The sequence below is a fragment of the Simochromis diagramma genome, unplaced genomic scaffold (assembly GCF_900408965.1).
Source record: "Simochromis diagramma unplaced genomic scaffold, fSimDia1.1 OVJJ01000302.1, whole genome shotgun sequence".
Lineage (NCBI taxonomy): Eukaryota > Metazoa > Chordata > Actinopteri > Cichliformes > Cichlidae > Simochromis > Simochromis diagramma.
In genome coordinates, this window is record NW_024386792.1 from 5,137,685 (window position 1) to 5,154,329 (window position 16,645).

General features: G+C 39.5%; 1 protein-coding gene across 1 annotated transcript; it reads right to left on the reverse strand.

The window, feature by feature from the left end:
- Positions 1–128: 128 nt before the first annotated feature.
- Positions 129–2,210, reverse strand: foxe1 (forkhead box E1). Its single transcript, XM_040023970.1, has one exon. The coding sequence runs from the start codon at positions 1,818–1,820 to the stop codon at positions 714–716; it is 1,107 nt and encodes a 368-aa protein (XP_039879904.1). The 5' UTR covers positions 1,821–2,210; the 3' UTR covers positions 129–713.
- Positions 2,211–16,645: the final 14,435 nt, after the last annotated feature.

Sequence of the window (16,645 nt, forward strand, 5' to 3'; positions counted from 1 at the left end):
GTCTGGACCTTTTGGCCCTCGTTACTTTATAAGACTTAAAATTAGAATTCACTTATAGCTGATACAAATATAACTCATATGGTGTAAATTTCTTCTTTCACAACTACTTCAACTGCAATCACTCATCACAAATTTAAAATCTTTTATTCTTATAGAACAAAGGTGCTTTATCATTGTTTATTTCCAAGAACAGTAAACTAAAAATGCATATTTACTTGGCAACAAAATACAAGCTGATATTTTTTTTCACACAAGCCACTTTGCTGCAAAGCCTATGACCACGAAGCACAATAATTTATACAAACATTTCATTTAAACTCAACGGAAGTGTAAAATATTCAACTTGCACATTCCAGTTTTAACAAAAAAAAAATAAAAAAAATAACAGCACACAAAATTATATGTATGTTACAATCACATACTTGCTGTTAAAAAGGCCTAGACATTAAAACAAAACAGCTTAATGGATATCTAAAGTAAGTTATTATCAGCAGTGAAAATGGTTTCCACAATTATTCAGAAAATCACAGTGGTGTTAAGAGAGGTCAGTCTGCTCAGTTTTGTCCTTGATAAACGTCACGAACTAAGATAAAGCAGTTGGATTTTGTGCACAGAAATGTCTGGCTCATTTGGTGCCGTCACGAGTCTCTGTTTAAAAAAAAAACTAACAAAAAATAAGGTAGTGAGATGCTGGGCTTTACATTCTCAGTAGCTTAGATAGCAGAAACAAAACGGTCCATATTCCCCGGGTAGGTGGGGTGTCTGAGGTATCCCCCAGTGTTTCCAATAGGACCTGCAGCGCTGTTATACTGGGAGAAAGACCCCAGCTGCACTGGGGAGACCCTGCCGTAATGGTCCACTGTTTCTGCAGGGCCGTGAGCTGAGGCGTGGATCCGTCCTCCCGCTGCGTACCCCATGCCCTGGGTGTGACCCTGTCCGTACGAGCCCTGGTGTGCATGTTGGTGCGAATGGCTGTTTTGTCCAGAGTAGGTGAACGCCGGATGTGTAGAGGAGCGGGGTGGCACAGATCCCCCGCACGGTTGACTCTGGAAACCCGGAGCTCCCAAGCTGCAGGGACTGGATCCATTCGGAAGCCCTTCGGGACTGAAGCTCCGACTTTGCTGCTGCATCACCTCTGGTCCTTGACCTGCCAGCATGCTGGCTGGAGTCGGGTGTCCTATGATGTTGTTGATGCTGAACATGCGGGTCTGACTGTGCCCAAACCCCGGAGGCGACGAAGAGGGATAGTAGGCAGCGGGCAGCTGCTGTCCATATGTGGGACTGAGTGTCATGTTGGGATAGACTGAGTTGGTGTACGCAGCTGGTCTGGTAATCTGAACGGGGGAAAAAACTGGTGTTTCATGCACATATGAAGTGTATGTGCTCAGGTCGCAGCGCTTAAACCTCTTCCTGCGTCTCAGAAAGCTGCCACTCTCAAACATGTCCTCAGCGTTTGGGTCCAGTGCCCAGTAGTTGCCTTTCCCAGGTCGTCCTGGCTCTCGAGGGATCTTGATAAAACAATCATTCAGAGTCAGATTATGGCGGATGGAGTTTTGCCATTTCTTCGAATTGTCTCTGTAGAAGGGGAAGCGCTCTGTGATGAATTTGTAGATACCCCCCAGTGTTAGTTTGCGGTCAGGGGAGTTGGCAATAGCCATGGAGATGAGGGCAATGTAGCTGTATGGTGGTTTCCCGCGCTGGAGAGGTCTCTTCCTCCTCCGACCCCGCGGCTGCTCCTCTGTCTGCGGTGGAGGATTGGAGGCAAGCAAGGTGGTATCTGCTGGAGAGTCTTTCTCTACTTTGACCACTGGCATTGTCATGGACAGTTCAAAAGAAAGAGATAGATTACTTACTGGAAAAGCTGCACGGCAGAAGTAGTGGCACAGCTTTGACGTTGTTCCCTCTATCAGAGAAAACAAATTAGTAGGCAGTACCCTGACAGTGCAAATCAAAACAGGAGATCTGTCTGATATGCAGTCCTGCTCCAAGTTTGCATTCGATTGTAAATGCTCAGGGTCCTGAGTCCAAACAGTTCAACAGTTCTTCAAAAGCAGTGGAAGTAACGGCTCTTCTGTGAAGTCCTCTTTCGTTAAATGCGGGTCTTTACTCAGTTTATTCCCGTAAAGTGTAGTCGGTTTAAGGTGAAGAGTTGAAGTGCCAATTGTTGTGCTTGAGGTGTGTGTGCGAATGAGTCACTTAGCTTTACCTGAAGAGTGTATTACCTGCAGAGACAACCTGAAGGGCCACGCCCCCTTAAACATCACATGCTCTAACATACCTAACTTCTCTACTGCTCTATTGTTCCCCTCTGTCAAAGTCTCCATACTTTGTGGAGTGAATTCTGATTTCATTTTATTATTTTTGTTTTCAAATACATATTATTTTAAATTTGGTGAGCTATCCTGAAATGGCAGAAAAAAAAATCTGCTGCACAAAATATTTCTACTTTAAATTACATTGTTTCAAATATTTTAACTAATATCATTACAACTATTAAAAAACAGTAACATGAGTGTATCAATATGCATTACTCACAGTTATCTTGTTTTTGTTCTATAATTGGCCTGTATTTATTTTCAGTAACCAAAACTGTCAAAACAGATATTTTTTCCTCTTTATATTCAAAGTTTACTTTAAAGCCGACCTCAGTTTATTTTAAAAAGTCCAAAATGGTCCATGTTGTTTTGATGTTTAACACTAAAAGACCTCTTTAGTGGTAACTTAACCTACGAGTTGTTTTTCTATCTTGCTTCCTTGTTTGTTTTGTGCCAGTGGTTGGCCGTGCCAGCTGTGTTAAGAGATGTAAATGTTGTCCAGACAAAGGCCCTCCTGTGATTTCAGCATGCAAAATATAAGCTATCATCATAAAGCCTGGGCACAACCCGAGAGACGGGAATAACCAACTCTTTACATAGAGATCGTTCACTGAAATTGGTAGCGATACTTGGAATAGTTTTAAAGCCACCTTTATAAAGGCGTTTGTTTCCCTACGTTTCTGTGGTGCACAAACTGTCATGTGTTGATTGACATGAATATTGTGAAAAATAAATTTCATTGTCATCAAAGGGTGGAGAGTATTCTGCTACTGCTGGTATGAACTCTGGGGACTCCCTGGGTTAGGGTTCACCAGCTTAATCTCTTAAACAAACCGAAAGGAAAACAGAGCAGCACACTCCCTTGCATAAAGCTTGGCAGGGTTAACATGTGTCAGAGTCTGAGCAAGGAGAGAGAGAGAGAGAGAGAGAGCAAACAGCCCGATGAAAAGTTTAGGCCTGTGGGGAGGGCCGCAGATGTGCTGTCCTGGTCTGCAGCTGCAGCACCCTGTTATATGAGGAGGTGGGTGTGGCATGTCATGATATGAGGTACTTTTTAAAGTTTTTTAGATTAACATGAGAATCTACTCTATGTGTAGCGCCTTGAAAAAGCATTTGCCCCGTTTCTGATTTCTTTCTTTCCTGTTTTAAATGCAGATTTGTCACACTTAGATATTTCAGGCCATCAAACAAATTGTGTTATTAGACAAAGAAAACCAGAGTCACTGCAAAATGCAGTTTTTAAATGATGATTTTATTTATTGAGGGGGAAAAAACTATGCAAACCTACTTAGCCCTGTGTTTTTGCCCCAATTGTTAAATCATGAATTAACTGTGATTAGCCACATTTTTATTTTGGAAAGTAGAGTTCAGTTTCAGCAGCTGCACTCAGGCCTGATTACTGCCGGTCCTGTTGAGTCAAGCAATCACTTAAATGGAACCTGCCTCACAAAGTGAAAGATCTTGAAAACAATCAGCCCACAATCAAAAGAAACTCAAATACATATGAGAATTGAACCATTGAGTCACTTAATCTATTGGTCTGGAAAGGGTTAAACAAGCCATTTCTAAGGCTTTGGACTCCAAAGAACCACGGTGATAGACACAGTGGTGAACCTTCCTAGGAGTCGGCCTACAAAATTTACTCTAAGAGCGCATTGAGACTGGGCAAAAATGGCTTTCATTGGAGTTCCAAGAAGAAAACCACTGCTGGCCGAAAGCAACACGATAAGTCGTCTCACATTTGCCGAAAAACATCTTGATGATCCCTGAGACTTATGTAAAATGTTCTGTGGAAAGCTGAGACAAAAGCTGAACTTTGAGTCCTGTTACATCTGTATAAAACTAACATAGCATTTAATAAAAAGAACATAATACTAACAGTAAAACATGGTGGTGGTAGTGTGATGGTCTGGGGCTGTTTTGCTGATTGAGGACCACTTTAGGTCCCTACCAGAAAATCCTGAAGGAGAATGTCCGGCCATCAGTTTGTGCAATGAAGCTCAAGAACACCCGGCTTATGCAGCACGACAATGATCCAAAACACATGAGCAAGTCTACCTCTGAATGACTCAAAAAAACAAAACAAAAGATAAAATAAAATGAAGGCCAAGTAAGTCTAGACTTAAATCCTATTGACCAGTTAATACTTTTTCACACTGGGCAGAGTAAGTTTGGAAAGCTGTTTCCATTAATGAATGAAATCATCATTTAAAAAGTGTGTTTTGTATTTACTCGAGGTATCTTTGTCTGATATTAACATTTATTTTAGGATCTGAAACAATTAGGTGCAACATGTGCAGAAAAAACTGAGAACTACAGTACCTGTAGTGTACCTGTTAAGTGCTGCTTCAATGTCACTTTGACTTTGCTGTCAAACTTGCTTTCCCACCTGAATTACACATGTAATTAAGTGTAATTGCTCAGGTATTTGGTGCCAAAACGTTTTAAGAGGAAGGATAAATTCAGTTTTACAATACCAAGGAATTTAGTATAAAATTTTCCACGCACAATCAAAACATTGTTGTTGTTTTGTGGATGATTAGTTGAATTTATCAGCGTAGCACTGTTTAATAAATACAATGTTCTTTATAATAGTTATATATTAAGACTAATAGGTTAAGCTAGGTATTTTTTTTTATAATTTATCTCATCAATATGATACATGCAACATGTTTTTGATAGTTAGTCAGCTAAACTCAGATTATATTCCTATAGTGAACAGTGACAACTGTATGTAGCGATCAATTAGCTTTAATTCAAATAAATAAATACATTTCCAAGCTCCAGACTGTGAGTAGTATTGTGTGTTGAAGGTGTTTTTTTTATTAGCTACATGATGATCCTGTTGATCAAAGGGGACCATAAGAGGCATCCTGAGTATATTTGTTCAGTACAGTACAGTATACTTTTTATCTGGTCTTTATCATTGTTCATTTACTATGTTCATGTAAATACAAATGGATTTAGATATGCACCGGCTGCTTTGTTAGGTACAGTGGTTCAGCTGTCTGCTAACACATTCTGAAAATCAGAATGACAAAAAAGATGATTTAGGTAACTTTGAGGGATGGTTGTTAGTGCCAGATGGTCTGGCCTGAGTATTTCAGAAACTGGTGGTCTGCTGGGATTTTCCCACACATCAGCGGTTTACAGAGAATGGTCTGAAAACGGAGAAAATATCCAATGAGGAACAGTTTTCTGGGTAACAAAGCCAACAGTAACTTAAGTAACCACTAGTTACAATCAAGGCAGTCAAGGCCGAAGAGCATCTCTCTGTGCTACAGCAGCAGAAGACCACTCCTGTAAGCTGAGAACAGGAAACCGAGGCTGTAATTTTACCAAATGAGCTCAATAAATATAAAAGCAGATTAAAAAAAGGTTTCCTGGTCTGATGAGTCTTATTCCTGCTGCAATGTATGCATGGTGCGGTCAGAATTTGGCATAACAATCATGAAAGCATGGATCCATCCTGCCTTATATAAAAGGTTCAGGCTGCTGCTGGTGATGCATTGGTGTGGGGTATATCTTCGTGGCACACTTTGGACCCCTTAATACCAAGTGAGCATCATTTAAACACTTCAGCTATCCTGGGGTATTGTAAGATGCCAGAAAGCTCAGATCATCTTAGTCACAATGGCCTCATATGATGATTATGATGACGAGTAAAAGTAAAAAAAAAAAAAAAGTGTTGCAATGATTTTCGTACCAATGATAAATAACTTTTTTTTTAAACGACACTGTAACTGCAGGGAACAATGAAATAAGTCATGCATTCCTATCCAAAGAACCAGCATGCTGTGTTTGATTGATGGTTTTTCCATCTGACAGATTTGATGGAGGTGCAATGTAATGTGCAGAAGACCTCACCCTTTACCTAAGACACGTTTTTATGCTTGATGGTCATGAACAATTAGAGGTGAGTAAGTTCTCAGGTATCCGTTGTTGCTGGAGCTCAGGATCATAGTTCCCATAGTTTGCTGATGCATCTTGATTTGGCTCTCATACAGCATTTACTGTTCAATATTTGTTCATGAGCCTTTTATCTCGGTGTTTGTGCTGGTGGATTAATATACTGCTGAAAGCTTACACCACTGTCAACATTTGTGTTCAAGAACGTTTCTGACATATTTATGCGCTTCAGTGTCTTAAATTACTTTGCCAACGCAACAAGGTTTCGCTTTTTTCAAAAACAGTACTTTGGTTAAAAATATATTCCAATCTTTAAGAAAAATATTTTTATAGTTTATTTCACTTTAAAACTGCAAAACTGTCCAATTATCCCCTCACTCTGCACTTCCCCTGAGCTCTGCGGGGCATTTTGCAACAGTCTCCTGCAGCTTCTGCTGCAAACAGAGCCCCTAATCCCCTGTGAAGTGTACTTAGGGTTGGCATCACTGAGTAACCCTTAGAGCCTCTTGTCCACAGCTAAGGGCCCTGGAGCCATGCGCCAATGCTGCTGTGAGAGGCCTCGACCTGTCCATCACAGCGCAGAGTAAAGACGCAAATGGCAGCTGGTGGCTGCGACAGCTGCACGCGAGAGCAGAGCTGCAGCCAAGGCAAATGAACATCTCTTCAATTTGTGTCTCCCCTATACTTCTCGCTGTGCCTGTGAGAAACGGCTCTATCCAAACAAAGACAAACAAATTAGACATTTGAATTTGAACACTTGACTTTAACCATTGAGTGGCTGTATACAGGTGGCTTTCTACATTCATACAGGAACAGAGAACAGGATAAGGAATAATGGAAAACTTTAACAGGTGATGTGGTAGGAGGTGAATATAGTATATATATATATTTTTTTAAATTAAAAAGATAATTGTTTTCATTAAAAATGCAAATAAAGCTACTTTTAGGTTTAAAAAAATGTTCTGGTTTGTTACCTTATTTAATTTTTTGTATTAAAATGTATGATATTTAGTATTAGTATGTGTGAAACTACCAAATTTGCAGATCCTTTTTAAAAGATCGCTACCTTTAATCCTCTAAAGTCAACAGACATGCCGGCACATCCAAATCACATGACTGATTTAGGATGACCTAGGAGCACGATGCAACCTCGCCGAGTCTCCGTTTCAACTTGTGCCAAAAGTGCAGATAAAATATATACCAGGTTTTAATTCTAACAGTGCAGTTATGTGAATGCTATTGACAGTTTGATGTATATAAGTCCTACACCACAAAACTAGATTATGGCCAACAAAATAATCATGCTTATGTGGTCTATGTTGTGGAAAAATCTTATTGTAAATAACACAGAAGCTTTTTAGATATTTTATGATGTTTAATGATAAAATAAATACGTACAAAAACAAAAATGTTCTGAATCACATTTAGTTTCTTATTTTAGCTCATCTCAGGAGATATTTGTGATCCATGTATTTGTTTTGGTTTGATATTGCAAGGCTCTATTTGACAGCACCGGTTGGTGATGCTCTCCTAAAAGTGTGTGGTAGGATTAGGGTTTAGCACATACGATGACTTTGACCTCAGGCGTATTGTGAGACTATCTTTTAGGCACTAATGGGAAGTGACCTGCATTCTTCGTGAGTTGTGCACCATTTAAGTCTTCTTGGGAAACATAATAATATTGTGGTCGTTAAATAATTTAAAAATATTTAAGAATATATTAAGTATATTAAAATATACTAAACACATCCCTATAAGACTCGTTGAGAAAGATTATATAAGTTATTTAAAATGTTTCTTGTTAGATTAAGCTTTTTATTTGTCTTTCACAGCTGTGTGTGTGCGGTGTGTGTGTGGCGTGCGTGTTCTGAATTATTCAGGTCACTGTTGAGAAATTGAAAGCAACTTGTTTGCATTAGCAGCAGCAGGGGCTTGGTGGGGATGCAAAGTCCTGACGGTTGACTTGCTCCAAACTCGGGCCAGTTTACATAACTGAAGCACTGCACTGGCAGGGGTACCTGCCGTTAAATCACTGTGTGAGAGTGTAAGTATGTTTGTGCGTGGCTGTCAAAAACATACTCAGAAACATACTCAAGCATTCATAGACACTCAACATTGTAAGAAAAGGTGCATTGTTACTCATAAATGAAACTGTGGACTTTTGTTGTAGAAGAGAAGATCTTTGATTGCTCTTTTTCTTTTTTTTTGTCCTTTCTCCCTCCCCTCACCCCTAGTACGGGGGTTCAACCTTCAGCTGAACCCTGAGCCTGGTTCAGCTGAAGGTTCCTTCCTGTTAAAAGGGAGTTTTTCCTTCCCACTGTTGCCAAGTGCTTACTCATATTGGGGGATGGTCTGATTGTTGGGGTTTTCTTTGTATCATTGTAGGGTCCTTACTTTACAATGTCAAGTGCCTTGGGGTGAGTGTTTTGGTGCTATATAAATAAAGATGTAAGACGCTTCATCAGTTTCACAGACCTGTGGCAAATACATGATATTTTATCTTTTGGTTGTCACATGACTACAATTTCAAGTCCTCAAAGTTAAAGTATCTTCTGTAACTCACAGAAACTGCTTGGTAAATGGTGCCAGGATGGGAGGCGCTAACCATCCCAAAACATTTATGCTATGAATTGTAGCAAGGAGTAGAGTTGCACACACTACTCCTGAAAATGAATCCCAATGCATGACAGCACATAAGAGAGCAAAACAAAATAGAGTAACAATAATGTATTTAGTTTACATTTAAAAATGATTTGAAGATCTAATTGCAGAAATCCTGATAATCAGCTTATTTCAGGTTGTTGCTGATTAAATGTGCGACAGTGATAAATTCCTGTAACATCTGTGCTGTCAGGCCTTGCCTTCTTCTGCCCCTCTCACCTGTAACACTTCGAAAAGCTTCCAGGACCATTTAAAATGTGCTCTGTTGTCCTTATCTAAATGTTCTGATTGTCTCCTTTTTGTAAAACTCTGTCTTTATATCGTTTATTTCAACAATTATTTGTAAAACAGCTACCTGATCATATGCAGAATGATTTGTTTCAGTCAGCTTTCAGAGCTCATCACAGTACAGAAGCAGCATTAGCGAAGGTTACAAAGGATCTTCTTATGGGCTCTGACAGTGGAGTCCTCTCTATGCTTCCCTGGTAGACCTCAGTGCAACATTTGATATCACTCATCACAGTATTTTATTACAGAGACAAATTAAATGTACTTCCTGCAGTGGCTTGATCCATATCTATCTAATTGACTCCAGTTTATTCATATAAATTGGGAGTTCCACAGGGTTCTGTGCTAGGACCAGTTCTGTTTATATTATACATGCTTCCTTTAGGCATAGCAAACATTTTCACTGATATACAGATACTAATCAACTTCATCTATCCATGAAGCGAGATAACATACACCATAACATACACAAGATAACATACATCTTCAGTTGATCCAAAATGCTGTAGCAAGAGTACTGATAGGGACTTTCTAGAGAGAGCATATTTCTCCTATTTTGGCTTCCCTTCATTGGCTCCCTGTTAAATCCAGAATTGAATTTAAAATCCTTCTCATCACATGCAACGTCTTGAATAATCAGGCCCCATCTTATCTTAAAGACCTCATAGTACCATCTTACTCCAATAGAGAACTTCACTCTCAGACTGCTGGTTTACTTCTGCTTCAGTTTGGACTCAGGAGACAGACACTCTCTCTACTTTTTAGATTAGGCTTAAAACTTACCTGCTTGATAAAGTGATAAATGTCATGTAAATTCTCTGACTTTAATTCTGCCTCATTTGAACATATTACAGCTTGCAAACCTAGAGTTCAGGGGCAAAATTAATTTCTAGATGACATTAAACGACGCTGTGTTTATCTGTGTTACCAAACATTGGCAATGGCTTGCCAGTAGATAGATAGACCAGATCATCCACAAATCAGAAAGGTTATTTGACCCTGGCTACGCCATTCCACATGTAAAGTGTCCTTGGTGTAAAATGCTGAAATCCAAACTGCACCACATATATCATGAGTGTATGTATATGTCTGATAAGAATAAACAGTGCTCTGTGAATATGGCTTTAGTGCAAAGTGCTTTGGGCGGTCAGTAAGTGCTATATAAATATGGGGCAATTAGAGTGTTTGTTCATCTTTCTTAAGTTTTCACCTTCCTAACCCTGCCTGTAATGCTCAGACCCAAGCCTCATCAAGATGGTCCTCTAAAAAAAGGCCACACATATGGCAAAATAATTCCCTTAAACAGAGTTGTTCAAATACAGTTCATTGATCAGTTTAACTGTTAGTTCAATAAATAATGTCTGCAACACACAGGAAAAAGATAAATGTTTGGACAGATTTTAGGAAGAAAAGGTTGCACATTTTGCTCTTTTTCTTTGGAAAAATAAGAAATGTTAAGGAATACCAACCTCATCCTTCAAACAAAACTCACATTGGTGTTTCACATCTCTTTGCTGAGGCATCCAGGTGGACTAGTGGTTGTTTCCTGAAGCCAGCCTGTCCCTGGTTTGACTCCAGAAAGGTAGCTGCAACACGTGACATTCCTACTCGCTTCTCTTTGTGTATCTTTCTAGAGTCAAATAGGTCATGAAAACAATAGAAAAGTATGTCACTAATAGAGCACAAGAAGTGTTAGATTACTAACACTAAGAAGTGCTAGATCTTCGATTATAGTTGAAAAAAAAAATCCAATCAATCTTCATACACAAAAGGACAAGTTGTAATCATTTCAGCCTCAAAAGCCATGCAAACGCATTTCCCTTTAATTGAAAGTGTAAAAAAAAAAAGAAAGTGTAAAGCAATGCTCATTACTGCTGCAAGATGACTGGAGTGACCTCACCCAGAGAAAAGGTTCTGACAGATAAACACTTCCAACACAAAATTAAGAATAAGCCACTAATTTGCTAACTGTTTATTTATATGTTTGTTCTATTAGGATCACCTTTTTTTCCCACTCTTCATCAGTCAGTTATGGATCAGGTTTTTCGTTTATATGACTCAGACTCTCTGACTCACCCCTTCCCTGATACAGTATCTCACTCCTTCACTATAACAGTGTGCACAATTAAAGTCATGCCTGGTTGCAAATGTCAGTGCATCTATGTCAGTTGGGCTCTGTTAGGATCTGTGTGTCAACACCTCATAGATGTCTCAGCCTGCACACAGCCCAGGCAGCCGCACATGAGCATTTTTACCCATGCCTGCACCTGAAAGAAACCTCCATTGCACAATAGGATTGCACGTTAGGCTGGTTATAGAAGTCGAGCGCCGTCCTTATTTTGTTCTACTTCATTAACGTGGATTCATTTTTCTGCGTGTGTGTCTGCTGCCTGACACCGAGGCAGAGAAGAAGCGCAAAAAAAGAGCGATCGAGAGCTCTGTTGTTGCTACAACAGTTTTGTGGCTTTGCTAAAGTATTTCCCATGAAGTAAGGCTTTTGCTGTCTTGTCTCTTGAGTTATGCGGTACATCTCACTCTGTGTGTTTGCAAAGAATGGCACGCAATGCAACCTACAAAGAAATGCCACATGAAAATCAGCTTATTTTAAGCTTCATTTAAAAGGACCGGTTTTTGTAATAAAATATGATATTTTGCTGAGAGTTTGAAAAGGATAATGCTCACATCATTAGGGTGCATACAGAACTACTGCCACTAGTATTGGTTGGATTAGCCTAACAACTGTGATATCACCCTTTGAAGCCTCAGAGCCATCTACATCTTTTTCTTTCTTTTTTGTGTTTTAGCTGGAAGTGACTCATCATGGGATGGCGTGCAGAGTTAACTTAAGCCAGAAAACATACTACCTAGAGATGAAGGCATACCCTTACCGCGTCAGTGTGACGTACTGACACAGCCACCTGCTAATTAGTGCTCAGTAAAATACAAAAGAATTACTAGAATTTTACACAGACTTCTTGGATATGGTGCCAATACAGTTAATTGCACAACAGGCTGTATAATTTGTCAGATAATGGCACCGAAAGCAACAAAGGCCATCCATAGTATATAGCGTCCCAGCTATGCTACCTAAACTAGCTAAGGTGGCGTCTAACCCTAACAGATGTATAGAAGTTTCTCAAACGATGTCGTGCACTCGTTGCTCAAGAGTTGTCCACCATATTGAATGCAATCTCTGATCACTAGGGAAGAATGTGTATTCCCCAACTTGTTGGTGAGTGGTTGCTGGTTGCTGCTACAGAGAGTCACCTGTATTTTGCATAGTAGATAGCGACTTGTGCAAACACACAAAGTAGTAGCCGAGCAATCGTAAAGTTTGATAGAGCCCAAGACCGTTCACCTTCAAAGTAAAAGCTACTTTTCAAAAGATTCAACTTTAACTTTGAAGGTGAACCGTCTCTGTTTCTGGTGTGCGACCCACTTTATCACGTTTCAGTACCGCCATGCTAACTATCAGTGTCTGCTAGCATCACAAGTAGTTGTCATCAAACTGTCGAGAAGTACACTTTTTCCCCCCATAGTTGCTATTGGTTGCCAGATTGTTGCAGAACATACACACAATCATGGAAAGGTGGCAAAACTACCAAAATCTGCAAAAGCCTCAATAGCACTTACAGCCGCTTGTGTCGGCATTAGTTTATACTGATTATAAAAATGACTCTCCGTACAGTTAATATGGGAACATTTTAATTAATTTATTTTATGTAAGTTGACTGTAGAATTAAACTTAATATAAAAACTTTTTAGGTATCAACCTATTAATTTTACTTGCAGCATGAAAGCAGATACGTGAACATGAGGATACAGTAAATATTGTGATAAGTGGAATCAGGTTCCAGAAAGGCCTAACATTTAACTTAATTTATGACTTGACTTGGCCTCAACTGTCCCTTTTGTCTGTGAGAGCGCCACGCCTCAACCTTATCTCTGTTACTGCAACAATAATGGGCAGTTCACTTTTTACATCTCATATCTTAACGTTGCTCATTCAGTGGTGCACAACAAGGCTTTTGTGTGGCATTGCTGACAACTTTTCACCACCGCCTAAATCCTCTGATTCCTAAGCAGGAAGGTACAGGTATTCATCCTGCTTCCACTGATATCCCTGAGCACAGAGTTGTGTTTTCCCAGCTGTCAAACACCTGACATATCTTTTAAGCTCGGCAGATAAAGCACTTGTGGACAGGGCCTTGGCTCCGAAAATGCATGTTTGTCATTATATGATGTTAGACCAGTTGATTTTTTTTTTTATATGTGAAGAGATGATAGATTTTTATACAAAGGAAAATACCATTTAGCTTGTCCCACATCTAATTGGACCACACAGTGCACGCATAAACATAAGGTATAAGTGTAAGAAAAGTTTATTAATCATTTGGAAGTTATTATATTTCTGTGTAAATATACTTTCAAAGATTATCAGATCTTCCCACAAACCCTAAAAGTAAAAAGACCATGCTCTATATGACCCAATTTAATCACATTTAATTTATGGAGAGATCTTATTATCCTGTAAACCTTGTTTCATCAATTATTTCAAACCATTGCAGCATAACATGCCAAAACTGCAGCCCTGAACACCATGTTTAAAGGATAAGATGAGTTTCTCACACTGGCATACAGTAAAAACACTCCCCAGTCTGTCTGAGCATCACTGCAGTCAGTCTGAGTTGGACTGCCATTGTTTGGAGACAGCCTGTTATCAAAGGTGGTTATCCACAGGTTCTGGGTGTCAACCACAATCGACAGTTTGTCTTAGTCACAAAGAGATTGCCATCCTACTTTTACTCTGATGTGAATAAGCCATTAAGGATTACTGCAATGAGTCTGCTACTTCGTGGCTGACCACATAGTGGGGGCCATGTAAAGTTACAGAGTGGGGTCGCTGAGTGCTGAGTGCATAAAAGCTGCAGAGTTTTAAACCTCACAACACTGTTCACAGGTTTCCATGACTGAGCAGCTCTTGTAGGTGACTTACTTTTGTCCACATAGTATGTTTAATATCAACTAATTTCCCACAACTGATTCTGTTGTTATTCTTTTAGAAAAGTATAAATTCCAGGTCCTATTTTTCTGGAAATAAAAACATGTTCAAATAGTTCACATGTGTTCTCTTCCTGTTGATAAAACAATAATATAGAATAAAACACAACAGAAACATTATGCAGAAGAAATGCTTAAATCTCCATAGAAGCTAAGAAAAATGCACCTCAAGTGGCATTTAAATAAAACCTGACTTACCTTCAGTCACCATGAATCATTAAAATGTTACCGATTTGATACAAAAACCAACTTATCCTTGCTGCTATGACGTTTAAAATCCATCCACTACCTCAAGAGATCATTATAATATTGTATCCAAACAATTTATGACTCACTGGAACTGATTTCAGTGTTGCTAAATGTGGTGCGGATGAGATCTGTTGAAATTGCTAAAACTGGCTTTTGCTATCGTTAGACAGAGTCAGGGTATCTACTTCACTACCGGTCATCATAATATGAATGCGTTTACTTTCCAGACAAGTGAATGTTACTCATCCAATGAAATCATGACACAAAATGCTTCTTCTATTCATCCTACGACTCCTTGAGTCTTTTCAAAGAGGTCAGCGACCAAAGCGTCTGTACATTCATCCCTTCATCACTTTGCTAAGTGATTGTTCAGTTTTATTCTGAGTTGAAGTGAAAGCGTGCAGACCAGGCACAACATTTTCTGCTCTGTGGGTTTTAGATTACACCATCCCGTTACTTGGTATTTGCGATGTGAGATGATCTCCGTGCATGCATTCACCAACTTGAGCATGGCCACTCAAACAGGATGTGGTTCAGAACAGTCCTCACGCATGTGTGTGTGTTAAAAGGCGAGAGCCACTAGTATGTTGGGTGTTGCAAGTCTCACGCATACCTGTAGCTGGGCTGTGCAGAAGGAGGCTGGCCTTCTGACTCAGCCTTGCATGGTAACTGCCAAGTAAGACAGAGGGAGAAATCTAGACTGGTATGCTGTTTATTTCAAGTGCCACCTGTGTGTCTGTTACTGTGGGATTTGTATCTCCTCAATCACTGACACATGTGGATTATCTGTACTTAAGGCAAAAAGCCAATGCAAGCCACATCTTGTGTGCAAGCAATCAGGCACTCAAACACAACATATCTTTCCCTTTGTGGACTGAATCTTCTGAAGAGCTGCTACCAGTATAATTGCTGTAATTACTTGGACAACAATGTTATTTCAGTGTAACTTTTTGCATTTGTAAATTTATTACATTTATGAAATCAGACTGAGTCACCCTGGGGCAGGACTGTTTAAAAGCTTTCAAACAGCGTGTGTGACATAACTGCAGATTTATCCTCCTGGCACTCGGCTGGCAGGATGATTGGTGATGTTTGTGGTTTTTGTCATGAGGTGCTCTGGACTTGTGCCTGGCAAATATCGTCAAACATGGATACAAATACAGGTTAATGCTGGGTCAGCTGCTGAGGAGACATTACAAGCGACTGAGTGAGACAGAAGGATGAGAAAATACTATTGAACAATAATGATAATCTCTCTCATCAAAAACCTGGATTTCTGTCTGTGTCGGTGCAGGTGGAAGTTTGCCTTAAAGCAAAGTAACTTTCATTTTCTTTGTTTAGCTTCCACAGGTTCTTGTCCTGCTCTATTCACCGTTTGTGCCATCAGGGGGTTTATACGAACTTGCATAATGTACTGTGTGTCTGCTCTAATCCATAAAAAAACACGGAGAAGGAGGTCATCAGAGGTTCATAGATTAAAGGCCTCCATTATAATCCAAATATCAACAGTCCTAATACATAAAGCTGATACAACCGAAAAACAGATGTAATTTATGGGGAGCGGTTTGCTTTTTGTCTTTGTAAATTTTCATCCATGGTGGAAAGCTATCATAATAAAAGGGTTTATGCTGTGTAATCTGGCTAAATTATCATCTGTGCGTTCATCTGAGCGCTCCCCTTTCTCGCCACAGATCTCAGAAGTTACCCAGGTGATTAAAATGTCAGATGACAGACAGTGAAAACTAAAGAAAGTGACAGTGAAGCTAAAGTTTTGATAAAATGAAGTCAACCATTTGGAGACAAAGAGCTGCCTCTTTCCTGAACCTCGGGCTGAGACAGAAAGTGCGCATAGGAGATAACACAAAAGGTTAAAGACTCAGTTAAAATAACTCCGCGACTCTATATTCTGAGAGTGCGTAAGGCTATTCTGAATCAGTTTTACCCAATAGGATTAAGTTTTGTTGCTTGACGAGTTATTCTGGATTCTTCTAGCAAATGACAGACTTTATTTTTACATCTTAGGCACTTAACTGCCCAGTGAAGATCAAGTCTTATTCCTTTGCAGCATTTGATTGAAAATAATTACTTTGATTCCATCACATCTTAAATTAATAGTGTTTAATGTCATTGGTTGGTTTAGCTGGTTTAGCTCATGCATTTTG

Coding starts and splice junctions, on each gene's coding strand:
- foxe1 (XM_040023970.1), bottom strand. CDS start 1,820: ATGACAATGCCAGTGGTCAAAGTAGAGAAAGACTCTCCAGCAGATACC.